Source organism: Oreochromis aureus, linkage group 20 (assembly GCF_013358895.1).
Source record: "Oreochromis aureus strain Israel breed Guangdong linkage group 20, ZZ_aureus, whole genome shotgun sequence".
NCBI classification, from domain to species: Eukaryota; Metazoa; Chordata; class Actinopteri; order Cichliformes; family Cichlidae; genus Oreochromis; species Oreochromis aureus.
Genome location: NC_052961.1, coordinates 8,411,574 through 8,433,091, shown reverse-complemented (window position 1 = coordinate 8,433,091; position 21,518 = coordinate 8,411,574). Strand labels below are relative to the sequence as shown.

At 38.5% G+C, this 21,518-nt stretch overlaps 2 protein-coding genes across 2 annotated transcripts; one reads left to right on the top strand and one right to left on the bottom strand.

Annotated features, from left to right (window-relative positions):
• Nucleotides 1-328: 328 nt before the first annotated feature.
• Nucleotides 329-17,980, top strand: ints11 (integrator complex subunit 11). Its single transcript, XM_031742023.2, has 17 exons — nt 329-548; nt 654-751; nt 2,544-2,617; nt 2,714-2,942; nt 3,061-3,159; nt 3,241-3,275; nt 6,060-6,198; nt 6,307-6,371; nt 6,780-6,969; nt 7,058-7,141; nt 7,241-7,330; nt 9,851-10,013; nt 10,099-10,209; nt 11,943-12,004; nt 12,292-12,434; nt 12,581-12,710; nt 17,669-17,980. The coding sequence occupies exons 1-17, from the start codon at nt 521-523 to the stop codon at nt 17,732-17,734; spliced, it is 1,806 nt and encodes a 601-aa protein (XP_031597883.1). The 5' UTR covers nt 329-520; the 3' UTR covers nt 17,735-17,980.
• On the bottom strand, nt 17,927-19,913 carry LOC116322034 (lysophosphatidic acid receptor 6). Its single transcript, XM_031742010.2, has 2 exons — nt 19,595-19,913; nt 17,927-19,118 (listed from the first exon to the last, which is right to left on the bottom strand). The coding sequence occupies exon 2, from the start codon at nt 19,038-19,040 to the stop codon at nt 18,072-18,074; it is 969 nt and encodes a 322-aa protein (XP_031597870.1). The 5' UTR covers nt 19,041-19,118; nt 19,595-19,913; the 3' UTR covers nt 17,927-18,071.
• Between the last annotated feature and the right edge of the window lie 1,605 nt (nt 19,914-21,518).

The following is a 21,518-nucleotide window of genomic DNA, read 5'->3' as shown; positions in this document are numbered from 1 at the left end:
TAAACCTTCCCTTTTTTTCTTAGTGCTATCCAGACTACGTGATGCCACTTTTTCTTGGTTACTCATTTTTAGAGGGCTCATACTCCTTATGCTGAAAATCTATTCACACATCTATCAGTTCAGTATAATTAAAAGTGGAAGACATAGTGTTTCTTACAAGAAATATAGACAGTTGAATTTGTTTTCAAGGTTTGCTTGAAAGGAAGTATAGATTATCAAAATGACATATGGAAATAGTCTTCAAAACATTACCCAGGTGCTTTCCACCTGTTTTCTACAGGCTTTCATAGCAAGGGGTGTATTATTGTGAAAGCACTGGACGGAAGTCCTTCCTGTTAGCCCGACGCTGCTAAAAAAATAAAGTCGGTGCATGAAATTAGCTGCATGTTTTAAAGCTACACACAATAAACGTTCCCATATATTTCAGAAGTTATTCAGCTGACACATCCTGGACGTTTAGGTCACCTTGGTGTCATTTACCTGTGTATAAAAAAAAAAAAAGGCTGCCCAATGAAAAAGCATGCCTGAAATAAAAGTAACGCCACTCGGTGAGTACAGAAGCTAGCTAGCTAGCTGCTGCGCACTGTTGTGTTTATTACCATTACTAAAGGAGTGTAATTCTGAACTTTTATCTTCTGTTCTGCCCTTCCAAGGTGCTGGACAGGATGTGGGCAGGAGCTGCATCCTCGTCTCCATCGGAGGCAAAAACATAATGCTGGACTGTGGGATGCACATGGGCTACAACGATGATGTGAGTTACATAGTGCATTTGTTATAGCAAACATTACAGTCATGTAATTTAAACACTATGGCATTTTTTACCCTTATTGGTTTCCTTTATCTTATTAGTAGTTATAAACAACCTGCACATAGCATACTGACAAGAATCCCAAATCAAAGCCCTACATGAGTCTTGGGCAAAATTAAAGACTCTAAAGTGAAACAGAAGTGTTTCAAACATGACAGCAAAAGTTAAGACTACCTAGGCTGCTTTACACTGCTGACAAAAAGACAGGAGGCAGGTCTGAAGAAGTTAAGATTTTCAATAGGATTAGAAATGAGTACGTCTGAGAGACATTTCATGTTGAGTGATTTGAAGAGCTAAGGCTGAGATGGTTTGGACATGTTGGAGTGTTTGGGGGTTTTTTTTGTTAACATATATAGTTTTCCTTAACCACATTGAGGGCTGAAGCGCAATTTCCAACCCATCTATTTTGCTGATGTGTGCTATACAGGTTTTGGCAAATGTTTTGGGGCTTTTGGGGAGCCAGCAGATATCTATATGCAGTTTTGGAGTTGTTACTCAGAAAAGTAATGTGGTACACATTACTGTTTACTTTTGTAAAATGAATGCAGTATATTTCTAAATTACTCATTGGAGAAGTTAATTCATTACACTGCTACTACTAACATCACTTTCACATTCCTGTGTAACTTGACCTGAAATACAGTGTCACATCACATCACATCATTTAATATAAACCCGTGACTACAGTCCCACAAATACCTATCCTAATGAGGACACTAATGATATTTCTTATTTAAAACCAACAATAACACAAAGTAAAATTGAAAATCAGCCCAAAGAGTCTTAAAAGGGGTAACCACAGTGATTCTACTTAAGAAGATAGAGAGAAGAGTCTGACTGCTCATCAATGCTTTCGTTACATGTTGAAGATCAGGCTCTACCTGCTGGGCCTGGGTCTGCATACACTCAGCTTGAACATTGTACAACTGTATAGTGACAATAAAGGCATTCTATAACTTTGGGTTCTTCACTTTTTTGTGTTAGCCTGCTGTCTGCGGGATGTTTTCGAAGAACCGATGGTGTGTTAGCAGTATCACACAGTTGTTACTGTCTTGGACTGTCTTTGATCCTTACCATCAAATTTATTGCAATAAAAGGACAAAGTGGGGCCATAGGGGGTTGGTGGATCAGACGGTGGTCTGAAGTCTGACGATCCCTGGTTTCAAAAACTAGCTTGTGGTATATGGAACATCACTTTTTGGGTGGAGAAGGAGCCTGAGTTGGTGTGTGAGGATGAGAGATTCAAATTTGATATAGTTGGACTCACCTCAGCGAGTAGCTCAGGCAGTGGAACCTCTTGAGTTGCCCTACAGTAGGTGAGAGCAGACTGCTTGTGTTCCCTACTTGTACGTTGAGGTTTTCCCCAATGGATGAGAGGGTTGCTTCTTTGCGCCTTTGAGTCAGGAAACGCGCATTGACTATCGTTTGTGTCTGCGCACTAACTGACAGTTCAGAATACCCAGACACTGAGTGGGGTGGGACTCTGTTATTCAGTGTTTACATTGGCAGTAAAGGTGTGACCAAGCTGGCAGAGATGGGTGAGGTGGGCTGGGCTTCTCTATGCAAACTGCTGGTATTTGTGTACATTCTGACTTGGAATGCATTTTAAAAACAGCTATTATGAAACAGTCCTTCTAGAAAATAGACTCTCCTTTTGAATGCACTGTTTCTACCTTTGAAAGAAGAAGATTTCCATTTAGTAACAGTCCTATAACAGATTGTTTTATCATTGCAGAGACGTTTCCCAGACTTTTCTTATATAACACAGAACGGGCGTCTGACAGATTTCTTAGACTGTGTGATCATCAGGTTTGTTGTCATATTTGTTATCTTCTTCATATTGCACCTTTTTTTAAATCATCTCAACCATGTGTGTAACATAGTACACCTTTCTACGTTTTTCAGCCACTTCCACTTGGACCACTGCGGTGCTCTGCCCTACATGAGTGAGATGGTGGGCTATGATGGACCCATCTACATGACCCATCCCACCAAAGCCATTTGTCCCATTTTACTGGAAGATTTCCGGAAGATCACCGTTGACAAAAAGGGAGAAACCAACTTCTTCACCTCGCAGATGATCAAGGACTGCATGAAGAAAGTGATTCCTTTGAACCTGCACCAGACTGTCCAGGTGCAGTGCTGACATCATTTTTGACCACACACGCACACACATCTAATAGTTGCTTCTGCGCCAGCTGCTGCTTCTCTTTTGATGGCAATTCAAGCTGTTTGTTTTGTGCTGGTGGCAGGTGGATGATGAGCTGGAGATCAAGGCGTACTATGCAGGCCATGTCCTGGGAGCTGCTATGGTTCACATCAAAGTGGGATCAGAGTCTGTGGTCTACACCGTAAGTGTAAACAAGTCTGCGCTCTGTCACAGTAGGTGAATTTATCAACTGCAATCTGAGAATAATTTCTTTTTATTTTAGGGTGACTATAACATGACACCGGACAGGCATTTAGGGTAAGTGAACTTTACTGCATTTCTTGATAATCTTCTGGTCTTTATGTCAACACATTCAGCAGAAAGTTGGCCAAACCTACTCGTTTGAGGTTTTTCTTTTAGTTATTTAACTCTTTAAAAAATAGATCATACATTTACAAATTTAAGACTGCCAGTGCCCATTTTGAATTTCTTAAAATCTTACTTAAAGTCGTTCTCTGATCTGCACACAAGCCTAAGATGCAGTATTTCTTTCTTGTTTTCATTCAGTAATTTTATTCTTCTGACAATTTGCTTGTTAAGGTTGACCCTCCATTAACGGCTTGTACATCCATTAAATTGCTTTTTTCACAAGCGATGCGAAATAAAATAACTTCTGGATCAAAAAAATGATCAGAAGTTGAAAAATAAGCTGTAATCTTGGAATCCCATGGCTTTATTTTATTAATTCTGTTTCTTTTTTCAGCTTTAATCTTTGTCTTTTTTGACTGCACCCTTTTAGGGGTCAACACAGCAATGCATCTCCCTCCATCCATCCATCTTCTTCCATCCTCTTCTACACATTCGCTTTCACTACATACATAAATCGTCTCTCTGGGCTTCCTCTTTCCTTCTTAACCTGCAACTCAGTCTTTAACATCCTTTCCCTAATTTCTCCACTACCCTTTCACTGCAGGTGGACTTGCAGATGAAGCTAGAGTACAAAATTAAAAATAATTATTTCACTTCTTGCAGTTCACCTGCAGGTGGCCACACTTTTTAAAATATTACTGAAAACATAAAAACTATTAAAGAACATATGAAGGTGTTAGAGTTGCACTCAGATACTCAGCTATTCAAATATGTGGGGAGCGTTTTTTAGTAATAAATTTCAATATTTAATAGAGGCCAGTCTGTTTGTTCTAATCAGTGTTTTAAAAAATTAAAGCTGGGATCTGACTGAGCTTATTTAAAGAGTAAATGGATTATTCCATCTGCTGATAAGCTTTATGGAGAAGCAGATTTCCTTTTGCAGCAGGACTTAGCAACTGACCACAGTGCCAAAACTACTACTAAAAGGTTGCTAATCATGACATTACTGTGCTTGATTGGCCAGCCGACTCACCTGACCTTAACCCCATAGAGAATCTATGGGGTATTGAGAGAGGAAGCTGAGAAATACCTTATTCAGAAATGCAGATGAGCTTAAGTGCCACAAGCTGATCACTTCCACAGTATGCTGCATTGATGCAGTCATTCATGGAAAGGGATCCCCAACAGAGTGGTGAGTGGGTAAATAGCCCTATTTAACCGCTGCAGGTATTAAAAGCAACCCCTAATCAAACAAGTAAAGTGAACAGAAAGTCACTTTTAAGTACTTTAAGACATGAAGGTCAGTCAGACCAGAAAATATAAACACATTTTAGAGTTTTAAACATCAAACACCCAGATGAAACGGTTTCTTGTGAGGACTGCCTTAGGACAGACAGACTTAAGAGTCACCTCTGCTGCAGAAAATGTTCATTAGGGGCTCAGACTTCACCAATTAACAGCAGCTCAGATCAGGAGGCACATCAATGCTTCCCAAAGTTCAGTCAGCGACAGATCTCCACATAAGCTGCAGGGAGGAGGCTGTGTATATACTACTGAGGGAGACTAATTAGAAGAAAAGTACTGCCTGGACTAAGAAATACAAGAAATAGGCATTAGCTGAGTCAGAATCATGACTTTGGTCTAATGGGTCCAAATGTCAGATTTTAGTTACAGCTGAGTGAGGGACACTGTTGGTGACATATTTAAAAATGGCATGACTGCCACGGCATTTTGATTGAACTATCTGACAAAATATTATGGCTACCTGTGTGGGACAGACTGTCCAAGATGTTTATGCTTCAGTTTTGGTCAACGAAAGTTTACTATTTTAGTCTGTTACTCAGCACTAAATGGCAAATATCTGTACCAATGTATTGCAGTTACACATACTTACTGCTCACTTGATCTATGACCTGTCTATGTTAGTCTTACTGAGTACAGCTTGTTTATTTTGTAAAGTGTAAGCCCCACTGTAGTCAAAAGGGGTATAAAGCAATGTAATCTTTAGGACTGGGTTGCATAGATTATGAAAGAAGTAGCTCCAAACTTTCCACTGTCTTCAAGGTTGTTTAAATGACCAAATCAATACTACGTAAATATCAACCTGGAGCCAGGAAGGTCTTAGTTTAGCGTAAGCAGCACTATAAAAAGCTCAAAATGAACCTCCTGATTCAAATGGCTACAAACGTAACCATGACTTGTCTGCATACACATGAGATAATAAGTATTACCTTACCTAAAAAACAACCGTGCATGTATCTTTCTAGCCTATTAATAAATATATATATAAGGGAGGAAAGCACCCAAGTCGCTATTAGACATGCATATGATTACATCATCTGACCACTAGATAATAGCATAGATGAGTGGGTGATGTTGTTGTCTGCATGTTTCGCTTTTTGTTTCAGTTGGTTAGCTTACAAGACATTCAGCAGTAACAAGAAAATAAAGTTTTCCTGTACATTGTATGTCTGGGTTGTATAGCTGGCCATTAGAAAGAATTTTTAAGTCATTGCCTTAACTTTTTCTACACATACATTAAATACACACTTTGTTTAAACCTCTAGCTCCGACTGTATGAATCCACATTTGTTCATTTATTTGTTTTGATGTCTTTAGTTTTATTCCCCAATTAGAAAATAGAAAATTATAATTAAAACATCTTTGAATTTGTAGGTTTGTCCAAGCTTTTGACTGTGACAGGTTCATTATGCTGGTGTTGTATATTCACAGTGCCGCGTGGATCGATAAGTGTCGCCCAGACATCCTCATCTCTGAGTCTACATACGCCACCACCATCCGTGACTCAAAGAGGTGCAGAGAGCGGGACTTTCTAAAGAAAGTTCATGAAAGCATAGAAAGGGGAGGAAAGGTAATGGTTAAAGTTTTTTGAATATTGCATTTTTTGGGAGCAGTCGGGTTTTCTAAATCTTAGTATTGTATATTTTCTAAGATCTTTTTTTTCTTCCCAACCTTCCAGGTTCTTATTCCAGTTTTCGCCCTCGGTCGAGCACAAGAACTCTGCATCCTGCTGGAAACATTTTGGTACAGATCTGTTTTAAAAGACTCTTCAGAAACATTAGCAAGTGTGCCTTTTATCTCTGTTTGCTGTATGGGTTCTATTAAAAAGGAAGGAAGTCTCTGTGAAAGCTAGAAAGAAGAGAGCAAAGACAGTGATGCGTGAAGATAATCACGGTCTGTTCTCTGGCTGAATGATATCAGATAAAGGCCATTTTTCTAGCACATAATTGTTGACATTCCAATTAAATAAAAAGTCCTTTCAGTGTGGAGTAATTGCAGATGATTACAATACAAAAAGGGCTGATATTTGTCTGGACAGCTCCCTAAAATAGCTGTATTCAATGTATTAAGCTTGATAGAATAAATGTGGCACATTAACTTCTTCACTGGCTCTTTGGACAGACGCTCTAATTGCCCCCTCTCACCACACAGGGAGAGAATGAACCTGAAGGCCCCAATCTACTTCTCCACTGGACTGACAGAGAAAGCTAATCATTACTACAAGCTTTTCATAACGTGGACCAACCAGAAGATTCGAAAAACCTTTGTACAGAGAAACATGTTTGAATTTAAGCACATCAAGGCTTTTGATCGCTCCTACGCCGATAATCCCGGTCCTATGGTGAGTCCCTTTGTACATCAAACGTATGCAAAGTTTCTCACTGAAGAAGTCAAAGTGCAGTGAAGTAAAATAATGTGGACACTTTCAGGTGGTGTTTGCAACACCGGGTATGCTGCATGCAGGTCAGTCTTTGCAGATATTCAAGAAATGGGCTGGCAATGAGAAGAACATGGTGAGTATTGTAAGGAAATGGACAGCGTTTCTGAAAACTGTAACACTTAAAAGCTGAAAGGTGTGTTTTGTTTTGTTTTGTTTTTTTGTGTTTTTTTAGGTTATCATGCCTGGCTACTGTGTACAGGGAACAATCGGTCACAAAATCCTCAATGGGCAAAGGAAACTGGAGATGGAAGGCAGAGCAACGGTAGGACTTACTTTATATTCTCAAGATGGAAAAAAAATTGGGGGGTGAGCAGATGGAGCCACATCGTTTATTCACATCCTCCTCAGTCGTTCCATCCAATTTCATTTTTCTGTGAATTCGGTTGTAGCAAAGATCCTAAAACGACTAACTTCACAATTTTCCATTATATTCAGGTGAGTTTAGAGGAGCAAATAATTAACACTTAAATAGTAATTTGCAGCTGGGAAGATGTTAGTTTAGCTTAAAGATTAAAAACCGGACCTGCTATCTTGTCTCTGTCTAACAGAACCACTAAAGGCTCAAAATGGGCCTCTGGCTAGTAGCTGTAAACATAACCACCACTAGTCTGCATATATTTAAGGCAATTGGTCAGTTTTACCTTACACAAAAAGGCCTGTACCTGTTCTTTCTGGCGTATTGATAAATATATATATATGTAGGGGGGAAAAAAACATCTGAAGCTCGCTATCGTCCCTTTCAAGCATGCACACGATTATATTTTCTGACCACTTCGAACTACATGTGAGTGTAGTGGCTAATGCTGTTGTCTGCACGTCTGTCTTTCATTTCAGTTGTTTTTCTCACAAAACCTTCAACAGTAGCATGAAAAGACAGTTTTACTGGGCCACACTCATGTATGTCTGTGCCATTTCTTAGAGTTGGGTGATATAGTCTCAAAAGTGTATCGCAATATTTGAAGGAAATATGCAATACTGCTTTCAAAGAGAAAAACATTTGTTTGAGTGCAGCTTGCAGGTGGCAGTATTTAAATAAAAAAAATGAAGGGCATTTTCCATCCTCCTTTTCCATTTAGCGCCTGTCACTGATGATAGATTACCTGATTCAAAGTGTGAAGATATTGCCACAAGGTGCCAGCAGCAGCATTATAGAGTGGTGCAGCAGTATATAGACGGACACGCCGTAAGTCAAATGAAAGCACAAAGCAGTAGTAGTGTTTTCAGTGGAAAAGTGTAACATGGCAACATAATAAAACTGAAATTGAAAATTATTTTTTACCCTGGGTGTTGTAACTTGGGTGGAGGTTTTTTTTGGATCGAGGCTCCATGTAACCGCATCAGTAATTTCCATCCACTGTTTGTTCTTGCTTGGCTGAGTCATTTGTTTACTTCAGTGCTGTTCATCACCACCTGCTAGCATCTCCTCCTCGTGTTCCTTCATAAAATCCACGGTAGCTTTTATAACGTTTATTTGGGTGAAAGAAGTTTGTTGTTTTCGCTTTTTGCAGGAAGACTTTCCTTACGTATTCCACAAACCCCTGTGCTTTGTTAAAGATCGCTGAAGTAGCTCCCTTTTTACTAATTTGTCCTTTGCTGACACGGGGCTGATACAGATGTCAGACATCTGTGAGATTTTCTTGTTGTGCTCTCCAGATAATGTAAACACATAACAATATGACACTTTTATATCCCATAAAAGTTTATACTGGTATTATTGCAGAGAATATTATATGGTACAGCACTATCATGTGCATAGTATATGTACTGAGCTCTAAGGTTTAAAGCACATAAACTTTAAAGTGACCTTGACCTGACTAACAGATCACCATCACTTTAATAGACTGATGAAGCCTGCTGTGTTACATATGAGCCCTGTCACATCATTACACAGTTATTAGGGGACAAAATAATTCCTGTTAATGACATTATGACAGGTTTTTGTTTTTTGAGGGTTTTTTTGTTCTTTAATTGCGATTTTTTAATAATGTGTGTTTTGTCTCTTTTCTTGGAAAATAGTTTACTCTAGTATGAGTAACATTTGACCTTTAGGAAACCATACCAAAAAACAACAATAATGTGATATATTTTTTGTTTTTAATTGTTATGGTTATTATCAGTAACCATTTTGAAAAGGACTGAGTTTTTTGGTAATGTGTCATGTATCTGGTTTTACAACAGCAGACCTTGACTGACTATAGTTTAGTTAAACCAAATAGTCAGACTTCAGATAGATACCTAAATTCATCCATTACAGAAAACAGCATAGTCATAAATAAGATTTTATTTTTTAAAGGTGAAAAAAATGATTGCTGAGGTGACAGTATCTTACTGATTATCTGTTTATCTTTGCAGAAACTGTCGGTCATTTAGAAGAATTCCACTGTTACAAGGACGATTTACCTATAAAATGTTCCACGAAAGTTTTGTTTTTGTTTTTCTTTTTTTTATTGACTGTTGCTTATCAAGATAAATGTCACTCATTATTACCATTCCTTAAGTTAGCATGGAAGTAAAATATGTCTTTTTAGGTTAAAATAAGCCATTCTTTATTGCTTTTGACTTAACTAAGTTAGACTACCCTAAGAAACTAAGTTGCATTGGAAAGATTATTCTGTAGGGTTAGACCTCTTTTAAATATCTTTGTGAAACTAGCCCTAGTTTTTAAACTAAGCTTAGTTGCACCACCTGAAGGCAATAATGTCTTCTTTAATATCCTGTAAGGTCTCTGATCAGCATAGCCTACACTGTACATTGCCTCTAAATCTCTCTGTGATTCTTACAGTTGGATGTGAAGCTGCAGGTTGAGTACATGTCGTTCAGTGCACATGCAGACGCCAAAGGAATCATGCAGCTCATTCGCATGGCAGAGCCTCGCAACATGCTGCTGGTGCACGGAGAGGCGGTAAAAATGGAGTTCCTAAAGGGGAAGATCGAGCAGGAGTTCAGTGAGTGCAGACCATCCGCTCATCAGTAAAGCTTAAAATTCATTAAACATGCTCACATTTAATGCTTCCCTTCTTTTAATGACAGGTATCGACTGTTACATGCCCGCTAATGGAGAGACAACGACTGTGACCACAAACCCTAGCGTGCCCGTTGATATCTCCCTAAACCTACTGAAGAGGGAGATGGGTCTTGGAGGTAACTTGTTTTCTGCGGTAATAATGGTTTAGGTGCAATGTGCCTACATAGTTTCACTTCAGATTTAGCTTTATTTGTCCTGACATAGTTTGGCAGAAAACCTTTGTTCCCCTTTTGTGCCACCTCCATTCTGAATTGTGACCCACATTAGCTGTGGTAATGGCAAATGTCATTTATGTGACATTCAGAGGATGAGTGCTCATGTAAGTGGGGACATTACAACAGCAGCAGCTTTATGACTGTATAACTGTTACCTAGTTTTTAAGATTTCCAAGATCCGCTGAATTTTGTTCCAGTTCCTGGTATTTTAGACTTTAGTGCATTTTCTGTTTTGGAGTTAGTAGGTGTAAATCTTCAGTTCCTGATCAGAAGTATACCGTGATAATCAGGTAAAAGACTTGGTCATTCATTAAAACATTATACCTTAAAAACAAACCAAAAAAATATGAGTACTTCTGCAAGAGTAAAATATATAAATGCGCAAAAACTAAATGTATGTCTGTACATATTAAAAAAGAAACAGATGATCATTGTACTCATTTTCTAAAATGTGAAATGTGGCCAATCTGTTTGTTTTAGCTCATGAGATTTGAAAACAACTTGTCATATTAAAAGATTCAACATCTAATTCCAATTAGATGTTGGATTATTCGCCCCATAAGCCTTAGGCTGTTCTTTCTAATGTCCACCTGGAATAAAAATATCCCCAAGTGTAGTGAGTAACCACTTCAAACTGTGAGGCCAAATGTCCTGTGGACAGGATTTTGTATTAAGATAACTCATCTTACCACTAATACAGAGTGAGTTTACTGCACAACTGAAGCAAATATTGACAATTTTACTTCATCAGTAAAAAAAAATAAATACATTAAATGCTATAAACATTCTTTATATTAAACTGCAATTTAACACAATTTGATTCACTGTAAAGGAAGTCTAACGAATGCCACATTCATTTTAGTTATAGAAGGTGCCTCTTCAGTGAAAGCACCCTCCTTGGTAAACCTTTCAAAATGGCACTGGTTTTATAAGCAATAGTGCCTGGCCTCCAGAGAGGTGTACTCCAAATCAAGTTCAACGTAACCAGGCTTTCTTTGTGTTTGCTGGCTTGATGGTACCTGAAACCGCAGTTGCAACACTGGCTATCAACCTTTTGTGTTAACCCAGGCTTTCTGCACAAAAGATCACATGGAAAAGGGGCATTTGATGCACCATTTTGCTCTACTTCTACACAAAATTGACAGATTGAGCTCCGCCTGCATCTGTCAGACATTATCAGAGGAATAGGTGATGGACAATAAAAAAATAAAGTAGAAAAAGTCAGCCCTGGAACCTCAAATAAAAGAATAATCAAGAGGCAGAATGCTGGCAGGAAATCATTAAACTTGTGAGTTCATGTGGCAATTCTAGACAGTTTCTAACTGAACCTCTGAACATAACCTTCTCCAGACCACGCTACGTGTTCAGCATAAGTTACCATGGTGATCTAGCCATGTTAAAACTACCTTTGTGACGCCCTTACTTTAACCTCAGTTTACCTCACTAACCCATGAAACTTCCTTAGCAGACCACCTCTCTAGTTCAAAGAGGTTAATATAGGTTTGCTCACTTTTCTTGAACTTCACCCTACTGACAGCCTTTGTTGCAGGACTTGTATTGTTGTTCACGGTTTTGTTCATTTTGACCATAAGTAGCAGTTTATACAATGATGTATCTTATTTGCTGTGCTGTAGGGCCGCTGCCTGATCCCAAAAAACCTCGCACCATGCACGGAACGCTCATCATGAAGGAAAACGTAAGCATCATGGTTTATAACATGTTTTTAGATTCTAACTTTTTAGGAACACCAAAATATACATAAAGATCAAAATCTACCTTTAGAGGACTCAATTTTCTGTTTAGTTATTTTAGAACTTGCTTTGATATATTGCAGTAACGTTGCATCACATTGCGATTTTTAACTTTAGATCTGTGTACCTAATAAACCGGCAGCTGTATCCCTTTCATTTGTGGCGTGCAGTTGCTCAGTTATTATTTACTGTATAATGATAATTACCCCCTTGTGGCTTTCACTACACACAGAGTCTGAAGCTGGTATCATCAGAGCAGGCCCTGAAGGAGCTGGGCCTCAATGAGCATCAGTTACGGTTCACCTGCCACGTGCAGCTCCAGGATCCGCACAGCGACGCCGACACGCTCCACAGAATCTACACGCACCTTAAGAGGTGAGAGTGAGGTCACTAATCTGCCACTAGCTAATGATTAATGCGAATGTGTCGGCCTTATTATCTGCTTGTTCTAAAGTCTGCTTGATTTCAGTTTGTCTCAGTATAATTATCAAATTAGATCCTTTTGCTTTTCTTTGCTTCAGTGTGTTAAAAGGTTACACCATCCAGCACCTCCCTGATGGCACAGTCATCGTGGAGTCTATCGTCATCAAAGTCTCCTCCTCCGCCGAAGACTCCAACACCAAAGTCCTGCTGCTTTCCTGGAGTTACCAGGTGAAAACATGGACATTATTTTTGCATTTCATTATTATTTATTCTTTTAAATTCTCTGAACAGCAACAAGATAGACAACTGATAGACATACAGTGATACATTAGATACATTAGAGGACTGCCTATGCAGTCGAAGCCTGATAGTTCCGCTAATCATCTAGTTATCGAATCACTGTTTTGAGATATGAAATAATTTTCCAATGAAATTCTGTGAAGGAACAACAGGATGCTGGAAAACAGAAGTTAGACATGTAACATGAGATATAATGTATATAGTGTACAGGAGATTGTATGCCATGTTTTTGCACTTAAAAATTGAGAGGAGGTACTAAACGTTTTAAAGAGGTCCAAATAGGGCCTCATAGTACACTTAAAAAAGTTATAGTGACTTAACATGTCGGAAGATTGTATATGATCACTTTATCTGTACTTGATCCAGCTGTCTTAGCTAATCCGCCTCTTAAGTCTGACGTCATTAGCTGTTTCTGGGTCCAAACTCTTCTTCAGTTCCCAGATTCAAACAAACACCGTGGCATCACTGACAGTTAAAAACAGTCCAGGTTCTTTAATCTTCAGTAAAATGATCAGAGCGGCTGCTTTTCCAGGTGTTACAACAAAGTTAACATCCAGGCATCCATGAAAAAGAGGATTTACAAAGTTTAGAAGTTAGCTCGCTAGTTTCAGTTTAGAGATGATATGCAATGTTCTGAGGGAATTCTGGAAAACTAAAACGGACAGCTGTTATCACTTTGGATATAAATGAAGACACTAATATATAATGGTCTGCTACCAGGTGGCTAGCTACAGAGCTATGGTTAGGATAATATAAACACATTAGCATAGTGAAGCTGGGGGATTTTTTCCCCTCAATAAAAGTTCATGTGAGATTCCTGATGAGCAGAGATGATATGGCAGGAAAAAGATGCTGAAAATGGACCAGACTTCAGTCAGGGGAACATCTGAGGTGGTCCATCAACAACACAAGGTTGGTCAGTGTAACTTTGCAGTCTGTAGTGAAATAATCAAAATCATTAGTAGAACCCCTAAAATGTAGTCTTAAATATTACTTCTTACAAAAACAAAATAGAAATTACGAACTTCTTCAAGAATTTACTTCTTGCTGCTGCTGTAGTTGCCGGATGGGGTAAAAATGAGAGTCCCTGACAGTTCTAGTGTTAAGGTCTATTTCTTTATAGGTTAACCAATATAAATGTGGTCTTAATGGTGGCTAAAATCATCGCTGCACTGACACACATTTTAAGGAAATGAAAGAAGTTGCGTGTGATATTTGAAAAACAACTTGAGCAGCCTCCAGCTCTGTGGATTAGACATAGTTGTAAAGTTTTGGTCATTCAGGTCTTATTGTCATTAGATGTGCAGAACTCAGCATAATATATATTTACAAATTTACTTCTGCCAACTCCAAACTTTAAACTACAGATTAAACAACAGCAGATCTTGAAGACATAAAGGCTTGGATGACCTGCTTTGACCTGTAAATAATCTCGTTGTGGGTAACATTATATTTAGTTGTAACCTTGTTTCTACTTTCTTTTTTCCATTAACTTCTAGTAATTTACCTATAAACAGACTAAAATCAGTTAAAGATGATTAGACTGATAGCTTTCTTTAGCTCATTACATAATATAGTCACAAACACATAGTAAAGACTTGATATTGGAGCCTCCCCATCCAAAATAAAAGCAAAAGTAAGTGTCACAAAGTGCAGTGGAAAGTGGCAACAAGGTTTCCTTTCTGCGCCTCTGGTGGGGTGTTGTGCCATGGAAAGTACCTTCACTGAAATCAATACAAAAAACAAATATAAATGTCATATTTCTATTCTTTATGCTGCAGTTGACTAGAGTTTTCCAGTCATGCCTTTTTGCACCTTCTTAAATGAATCATGACTGTACATTAACTTGATGCTCAACCTGTGAATTTCCAGTTTCCTCTTAAACGTTAATCTAAACTCGCTTCATTTTTTTTTTCTTTGAAAGAAAAAAAATCATTTAGAGAAAATAAATAAATAACATTAAAATAAAACAATAAGTAGAAAGGCTGCTAGAAAACGAAAGGGAGATGCAAAACAAATGTGTTATTTCTAAATCACGATGTCGTCTGGTCCAAAGAGTGAGCACGTAAATGTCACACTCAGGGTTTTTGGATGAGATTGGTCTCAAACGTTAACCTTTGCAAGTGTTAAAGACTCAGTAGTTTCGGAGGTGTTTGATATTAAACTTTACTCTTCCTGTGAAATAGAACTGGTGACTCACTGCACTTGGGGGAGTTTACACAAGTTTATTCTAACAAATGTGATGTGGTAGAACTAAAAGTGTGCGTTTGGATTTCATCTGATAAAATTAGAAGCCAGTCAAGGTTGAATTTGGCTCTGGTTGAACACCATGTGTGTGTGTTAGTTTGTATGTGTGGAGCTGTGGAGGCTAACGGCTCGCTATGAAGTACCACCAAAACATACCTAAAGGATCTGGTCTAAATCTGGCATTAATCCTCCTGATCTGAAGTCACCGAGCTCTGTGAGGGACGTTTTCTTTGCTTCGTTATTTCCTGCTTTTATTTTCAAATAGTCTTGTACAACTCCTAAGACATTTTAAATTCTAGTAACTTTATCTGGATTTTTCCAGTTTTTCAAGTTGGGGAAAGCTACTCTGTGAATTTTGTAAATATTTTTTAAAGGTATACAAGGGAATTAAAGCTGGGTCACACTAATGCATGCAGCAGAAATATTCAAAGAGTTACAGTGCAGTCCGACAGCTCATATCAAGAACGAGGCCAACTGTATTTGCAAGATGTGATTTATTTTGGCACGTGAAACAACAACCGCCTTTGCAGAGAAGGATCCATTGTGACCGCAATGAGTGCAAGAAGATTGATAAAGGTTAATGTAAATAACATGGTTTACTGTCCTAGATCCTTATCAGTGATGGACCCAAGTAAAATTGTGACCGCAGTGCTCAGAAGATGACAGTTCTTCTGTTAAGATGTGCCTACACAGGCCTGATGATGAGCAGTTCAGCCAGGGGGAGTGAAAACAGCCACGTAGGTGGACAGTATGAGAGTAGGGGCTTTGAAAGTGAGAATAAGGGGAAAGTAGAAGGTGGGGAAACCAGCCTGTTAAACTCGTCACAGTGGAAAGAAGAAAAGAGGTTTCTGTGGTTTTGTGCGTTCCGTGCAAAGAGCAGAGGGTAAAAAACCAAAATATTCTACTGTGCATTTTATGCCTCTTTCTTATATATTTTATGTCTTGCAACTTCAAGTGGTGTTGCACAGGTTGGACTCAAGAAAGTTTTTATTATTATAGTTTTTGATGACTTAACATATAGAATATCTTTGATTAGTAGTTGAGGTGTAATTGAGAACTTTAGAGAACCTCAAGGAAGAAGGCTGATTTTAGAAGGCTCCTTTTGATGACAGGAAAAGTATGGGTGTAATAAGACTTGTGTTGAACAATTAATGTTATTTATGAATTGCAAAAGATCATGTGCAGGAGGTCTTGGAGGGGGGTGGGGTGGGGGTGGGGGCATTTGGGGGATTTTAGCCTAAATTTGGACAGGACAGGACAAAACCGGAGAAGAAAGTAGACAAACGGAAGAGAGATGGCACACAAGACATGTAGACTCAGTTCCAGGTATCTGCAGTAAGGGTTCTAGTCTTCAGTATATGGGTTACCAACTCAACCGGGTGAGTTGTAGTGGTAACCTACGCTTACTTAGTTATAGAAGATGAATCAGTTGCTTGTTAAGTGCTCTAAATTGCGTTTTATTTTAAAAGCGTTATATAAATAAAGCCTGAGTGACTGACAGTAAAATCATTGTAAAATAACTGTTTTAATAATTTTTTATGTTTAATTTTGTTTATTTGCACATTCTATGAAAACACAGTAAAGATCAATGAAGTATAAAACCGTGCAGGGGAGGTTTGAAGCCAGAAAATTCCTATGAAGATACCACCCTCTGAAAAACAAGTGAAAGATATGTGTATTAATGTAAGATCCAAAATGCCCGAAAATCATTGATTAGATCCCCTTTGGAGTGTTTTTTAAAATGTGGTCCTGTCGATGTTGATTGTAGGATTGTTGTTGCAAATCCATGAAATGAAATCCAATGAGGTGTGCTTCAGAGGTTGACTAAAATTAAGAAGTTTAAAGGATAGATACACATATACTAGATAATTTGAATGGTATACATATTAAATAGTTTGTAAAATAATATTTTTTACCATGTTTTTGTTTCAGCTTCTCAAATGTGATGGTTTTCTTTTCAGCCTGTAATGTCAATGTAAACTGAACAACTCTGGTGTTTAGGACATTTTGATGAGCACTTTTCTTTTCATTTGGTCTAATTAACAATCTAATTATTATAAAATATAATTAAAGATTAATTGTTAACAAACAACAATCATTAGCTACAGAGCAAATTCACTGTAAATTATCAGTGGAGCTTAGCACGAGTTAGTCATAATAAGATGGACCAGAGTAAGAAACACCAAATTTATGTTTTTAATTGCGATTTTCATCTTCTTTTTTTTTTATCTGTGGCAGGTGTTACTCTAATGTTAAGGACCCATAAGTAAGGGTTTCCATCTGTGAAGGAGGTTTTGGACTTCTTCAAAAGAAAATCATGAGAATTGTATTTAAAATATTTTTGGGGCTTTTTATTTATTGATTTACAAAGCATCGTGTTACCTGATAGAAGTATGTGCATTCCCTGTATTTCAGGCTATTTGATAAACAAAAAAGTAGATTTTGTGCCTAACTGTACGCAGACCAACCATGCTTTCATGTATAGCCAGGCCCTTTATTAGGCTGGAAAACCCAGATGAGGTTAAACGTTTGGAAACCCCTGAGCTACTTCCTTAAATCTCATTTGTGCCAAGCACAAACATGATGGTAACTTTCTTATTTCCCTAAAATGTTTGGTTTGTTTTCTTATCTTTCGTCAGGATGAGGACCTGGGGAGCTTCCTCTCATCCCTGCTGAAAAAGGGTCTTCCATCTGGAATCTGCTGAAGCAACTTTTAGCCTCAAAGGACATTCACATTAGAAGCTCATTTTTAGTTAAAATTTAAATGCAAGTGCAGAGAAACTTAAATGTCTACATGTAAACTTCAACAAAAGAGCTGCTGCCTTTATTTACATTTACCACACAGAGGCTTTTTTTGTATTATTGACTCATTTCGAGGAAAAAAAAGACCATTTGAATTCTGTTTTATCCCTTTATTTTGATGTACAAATAAACACTTTTATAGAAAAGTCCTCCAGTTACATGTCCAGTGATAATGAAGCTTATATAGAGTCTTATTTATTTACAGCTGTATTTACAGTAAGTGTGTTGTTGCCCCCGTCCTCAGTTCACTGCGATGGTATAAACCCCCCTCCTCCGGCTCACCGCTCCCCACAGCCATGTCATCTTTAATCGCTCCCAGTGGCAGTGGCTGGTGGTGACATAGTAGAGCACAGGGTCAAGACATGTATTGAGGGTGATGAGCGCCATGGTGATCCTCCGGGCGTTGTAGATGGCTCTACCAAAGGAGCAGTTTTGGATCATCTCCCAGCGGTAAAGTAGGTGCAGCAAGTACACAATGTGGTTAGGCAGGAAGCAGAGCAGCATGATAACTAGGATGGTGTAGATGACCCTCACAGCTTTTTGGGCTGTTCTAGTTCGGATCATGGAAATGCGCCTTGCAGCCAGCGGGTAACACACTAGGATGATTATGGAGGGCATCAAGGAGCCAAAGATGAGGCCCAGTATGCTGTATGGCCCCAGACGAGTGTCCCATTCTATCTTGGCGAAATTTTCAAAACAACTGTGGTGTTCAGAATTGTCTGAGTTGGTTTTCAGAGGCCCCATGAGTATGAAGACCAGGATGGCCACTCCGGCAACGCACCAGAGCACCACACTCGCAACCAGTGCGCACCAGGGGCTCCGCATCCTCAGGTAATTGTGTGGGTGGACCGTGGCCATATAGCGGTCCACGCAGATACAGGTCATGAAGCAGATACTCATGTAAATGTTGGAGTAGTAGAGAATCCCTGTGAGGCGGCAGGTGAAGTCCCCGAACTCCCAGTTGTTCCTGTTTATGTGGTAGTGGATCCGAAAGGGAAGAACGCAGAGGATGACAATGTCCGCCACCGCCAGGTTGCTGATGTAGATACTGAAGGCCGTGCGGGGAGTGATCTTAAAGGTGAAGACGTAAAGGGCTGCCAGGTTACCCGGCAAACCCACAAGCAAGGCGAGGATGTAGACGGCCGGGAAAAGATGATACTCGTACTCTTGGGTTTGGATGTTGCAGTCATCGTTTGTCACATTCATCATGGCAGGTTGGTATTTTTCTTGGTCATATCAAAAGAAGCGTAGGTTGGTTCTCAAAAACGAAGCATTACAGTTTGTCTCCTGTAACACAAACACACACACACATTTCCATTCAGAGTTTTTCCACTTTCAGTTCCACACAACAGCAAACACAAGCTGATCAGAAACATTTAAAGTAGATTCTGCTTTTACCAGGTTATTGTTGCTCCAGAAAACACTTTCATCTGGTTTATTAAAACAAAGAGTAATGTAGGATTTTATACTTAACTTATTCAAGGAATTAACAAAAGTGAAGCAAAACAAGGCAGAAAGTCACCGTCCACAAATTAAACCAATAAAGTAAATCATCTTCAATAATAAACGATGACAAAAGTGTTCTTAGATGTTTAATAATTTTTACTTTTCTGCTATAAAGTTTGAGAGAACTGAGTGATTTTTACAATTTCGGCAGGTTTCATGAAACATTTTCTAAAGTCTTTTTTTTTTTTTTTTATAGATACATTACTAAAATTATGTATATGTGTGGAATATTATCTTTAATATATAAAGATGCTCACCAAGCCGTTTATGGACTTCGTTTGATATCCACATGCAGAAAGTGCAGACCAAAAACGCGATGAAACCTCCTGCTTGTGCTGCTTCTCTCAGACTACAGAGGGTATGTAACATGCTGGTTTTTGCTCAGACAGCGTAGTTTCCTGTTTCAAAGAGACAGGCACAGGAAACCAAAGCATGACTGTCTACAGTGTACTTTTATCACCCACCCTCTTCAGTGTAAATCTATACAGCTTAACAGCTTGTGGTTATTTTTGATTGTATTTTTAATGCTTTAGATTAGTACTGCATGTGTAAAACAAGCAGAACATTTTCGCGTCAGTCCAAAAGTATCGGTGTGGTTTATCTTTTGATGTTATTTAAAGGAGAAAAACACAAGCTATACAAATATACAAAGTGTTGCAGTGAATGGAAATTTGCTGTTCAGTCTTCCCCCACAATTTGACAATATTTCCATCAGGCTGGATGGAGTTTTTACATTGTTTGACAGTTGCCATATTGGTGTTGTGGTTTTTCTTTTAATATTGCAGAACACACAAACATCTTTCACTTTCTCTCATATTGTACCTGAAGGCTTGCCATGCAGATAAAAATATACAATCAGAGTGTGGTATTAAACCTGTTTTTTTTGTGTGTGTGTTTTTTAAATTTTACTTATTTGTACAACCTTTGGGATGGACGTTTCTGACAAATCAAACCATTCTACACTCATCCATTCTAGCCTGTGTAGTAGTTTCAATGTTAAATAGGTGAAACTGACTAAAAGAAACTGCATCATTTTACACCCAGTGACTCATGACGATAAAGGAAAAACATGATTGAAGTCATTCTTACAAACTGTAAACTGAAACCTCTCATTAACAAGGTTTAATTGTGTAATCTGCAGTGTGCCCTGTAGTGGTAAGAATGATATCTTTGCATCTTTATGTTGCAAGTTTATCTAATTTTTCCTTTCAGATGGTTGCAGACTGTCTGTGTAACGCAGCGTGCAAAAAGTGGTGGAGCCTGTTGTTTTGTTTTTTTAAGGAAGTGAATATATGGTATAAGTGCTGCTATTCATATCACTCACCATAAGTGGGTGAAATATTAAAAAGTAACTGTTCACACACTTCAGGGGTCCAGCTTTACCCATTATTGGATACTTATATAGTACGTTTGTACTCTAATTGAGCACCCAGTTTTATGCCTAAGCTAATTTTCTAACGTTCAGTTACCCTCAGTCACACAAATGTATCGGGGGCAACCCGAGGTTCATCATCTCGCCCACTGACACATACTGCAGACTATAATTAGGAAAAGTTAAGACTGAAATATAGTTTCTTTTTGTTATTATTAACCTGAAAGAGACAGCCAAGCCACTATACCCACCAAAGAGCACAGATGAAAACCCTAGAAGTTAGCCACAAAATGAAAGCTAGTCAGAAGGTGAAATGGCCCAAAGCTCCTCTTCACTGAGTAGGCATGAACAGACACAAACACACAGCCAACGCACTGTAAAGCAAGAGCTCTCCTTTCCATGACCTTAAGGACTCATTGCCCAATGACTGATTTGAGTCAGTTGTCAAAACACAGTAAAGAGAGTGCAAGGTAGTCCCACGATTCTGTCTTGAATAATAATGACTTCCAAAATACAGTTTTATTTTTCTGTCAATTTTACTTATTTGTACAACCTTTGGGATGGACGTTTCTGACAAATCAAACCATTCTACACTCATCCATTCTAGCCTGTGTAGTAGTTTCGATGTTAAATAGGTGAAACTGACTAAAAGAAACTGCATCATTTTACACCCAGTGACTCATGACGATAAAGGAAAAACATGATTGAAGTCATTCTTGCAAACTGTAAACTGAAACCTCTCATTAACAAGGTTTAATTGTGTAATCTGCAGTGTGCCCTGTAGTGGTAAGAATGATATCTTTGCATCT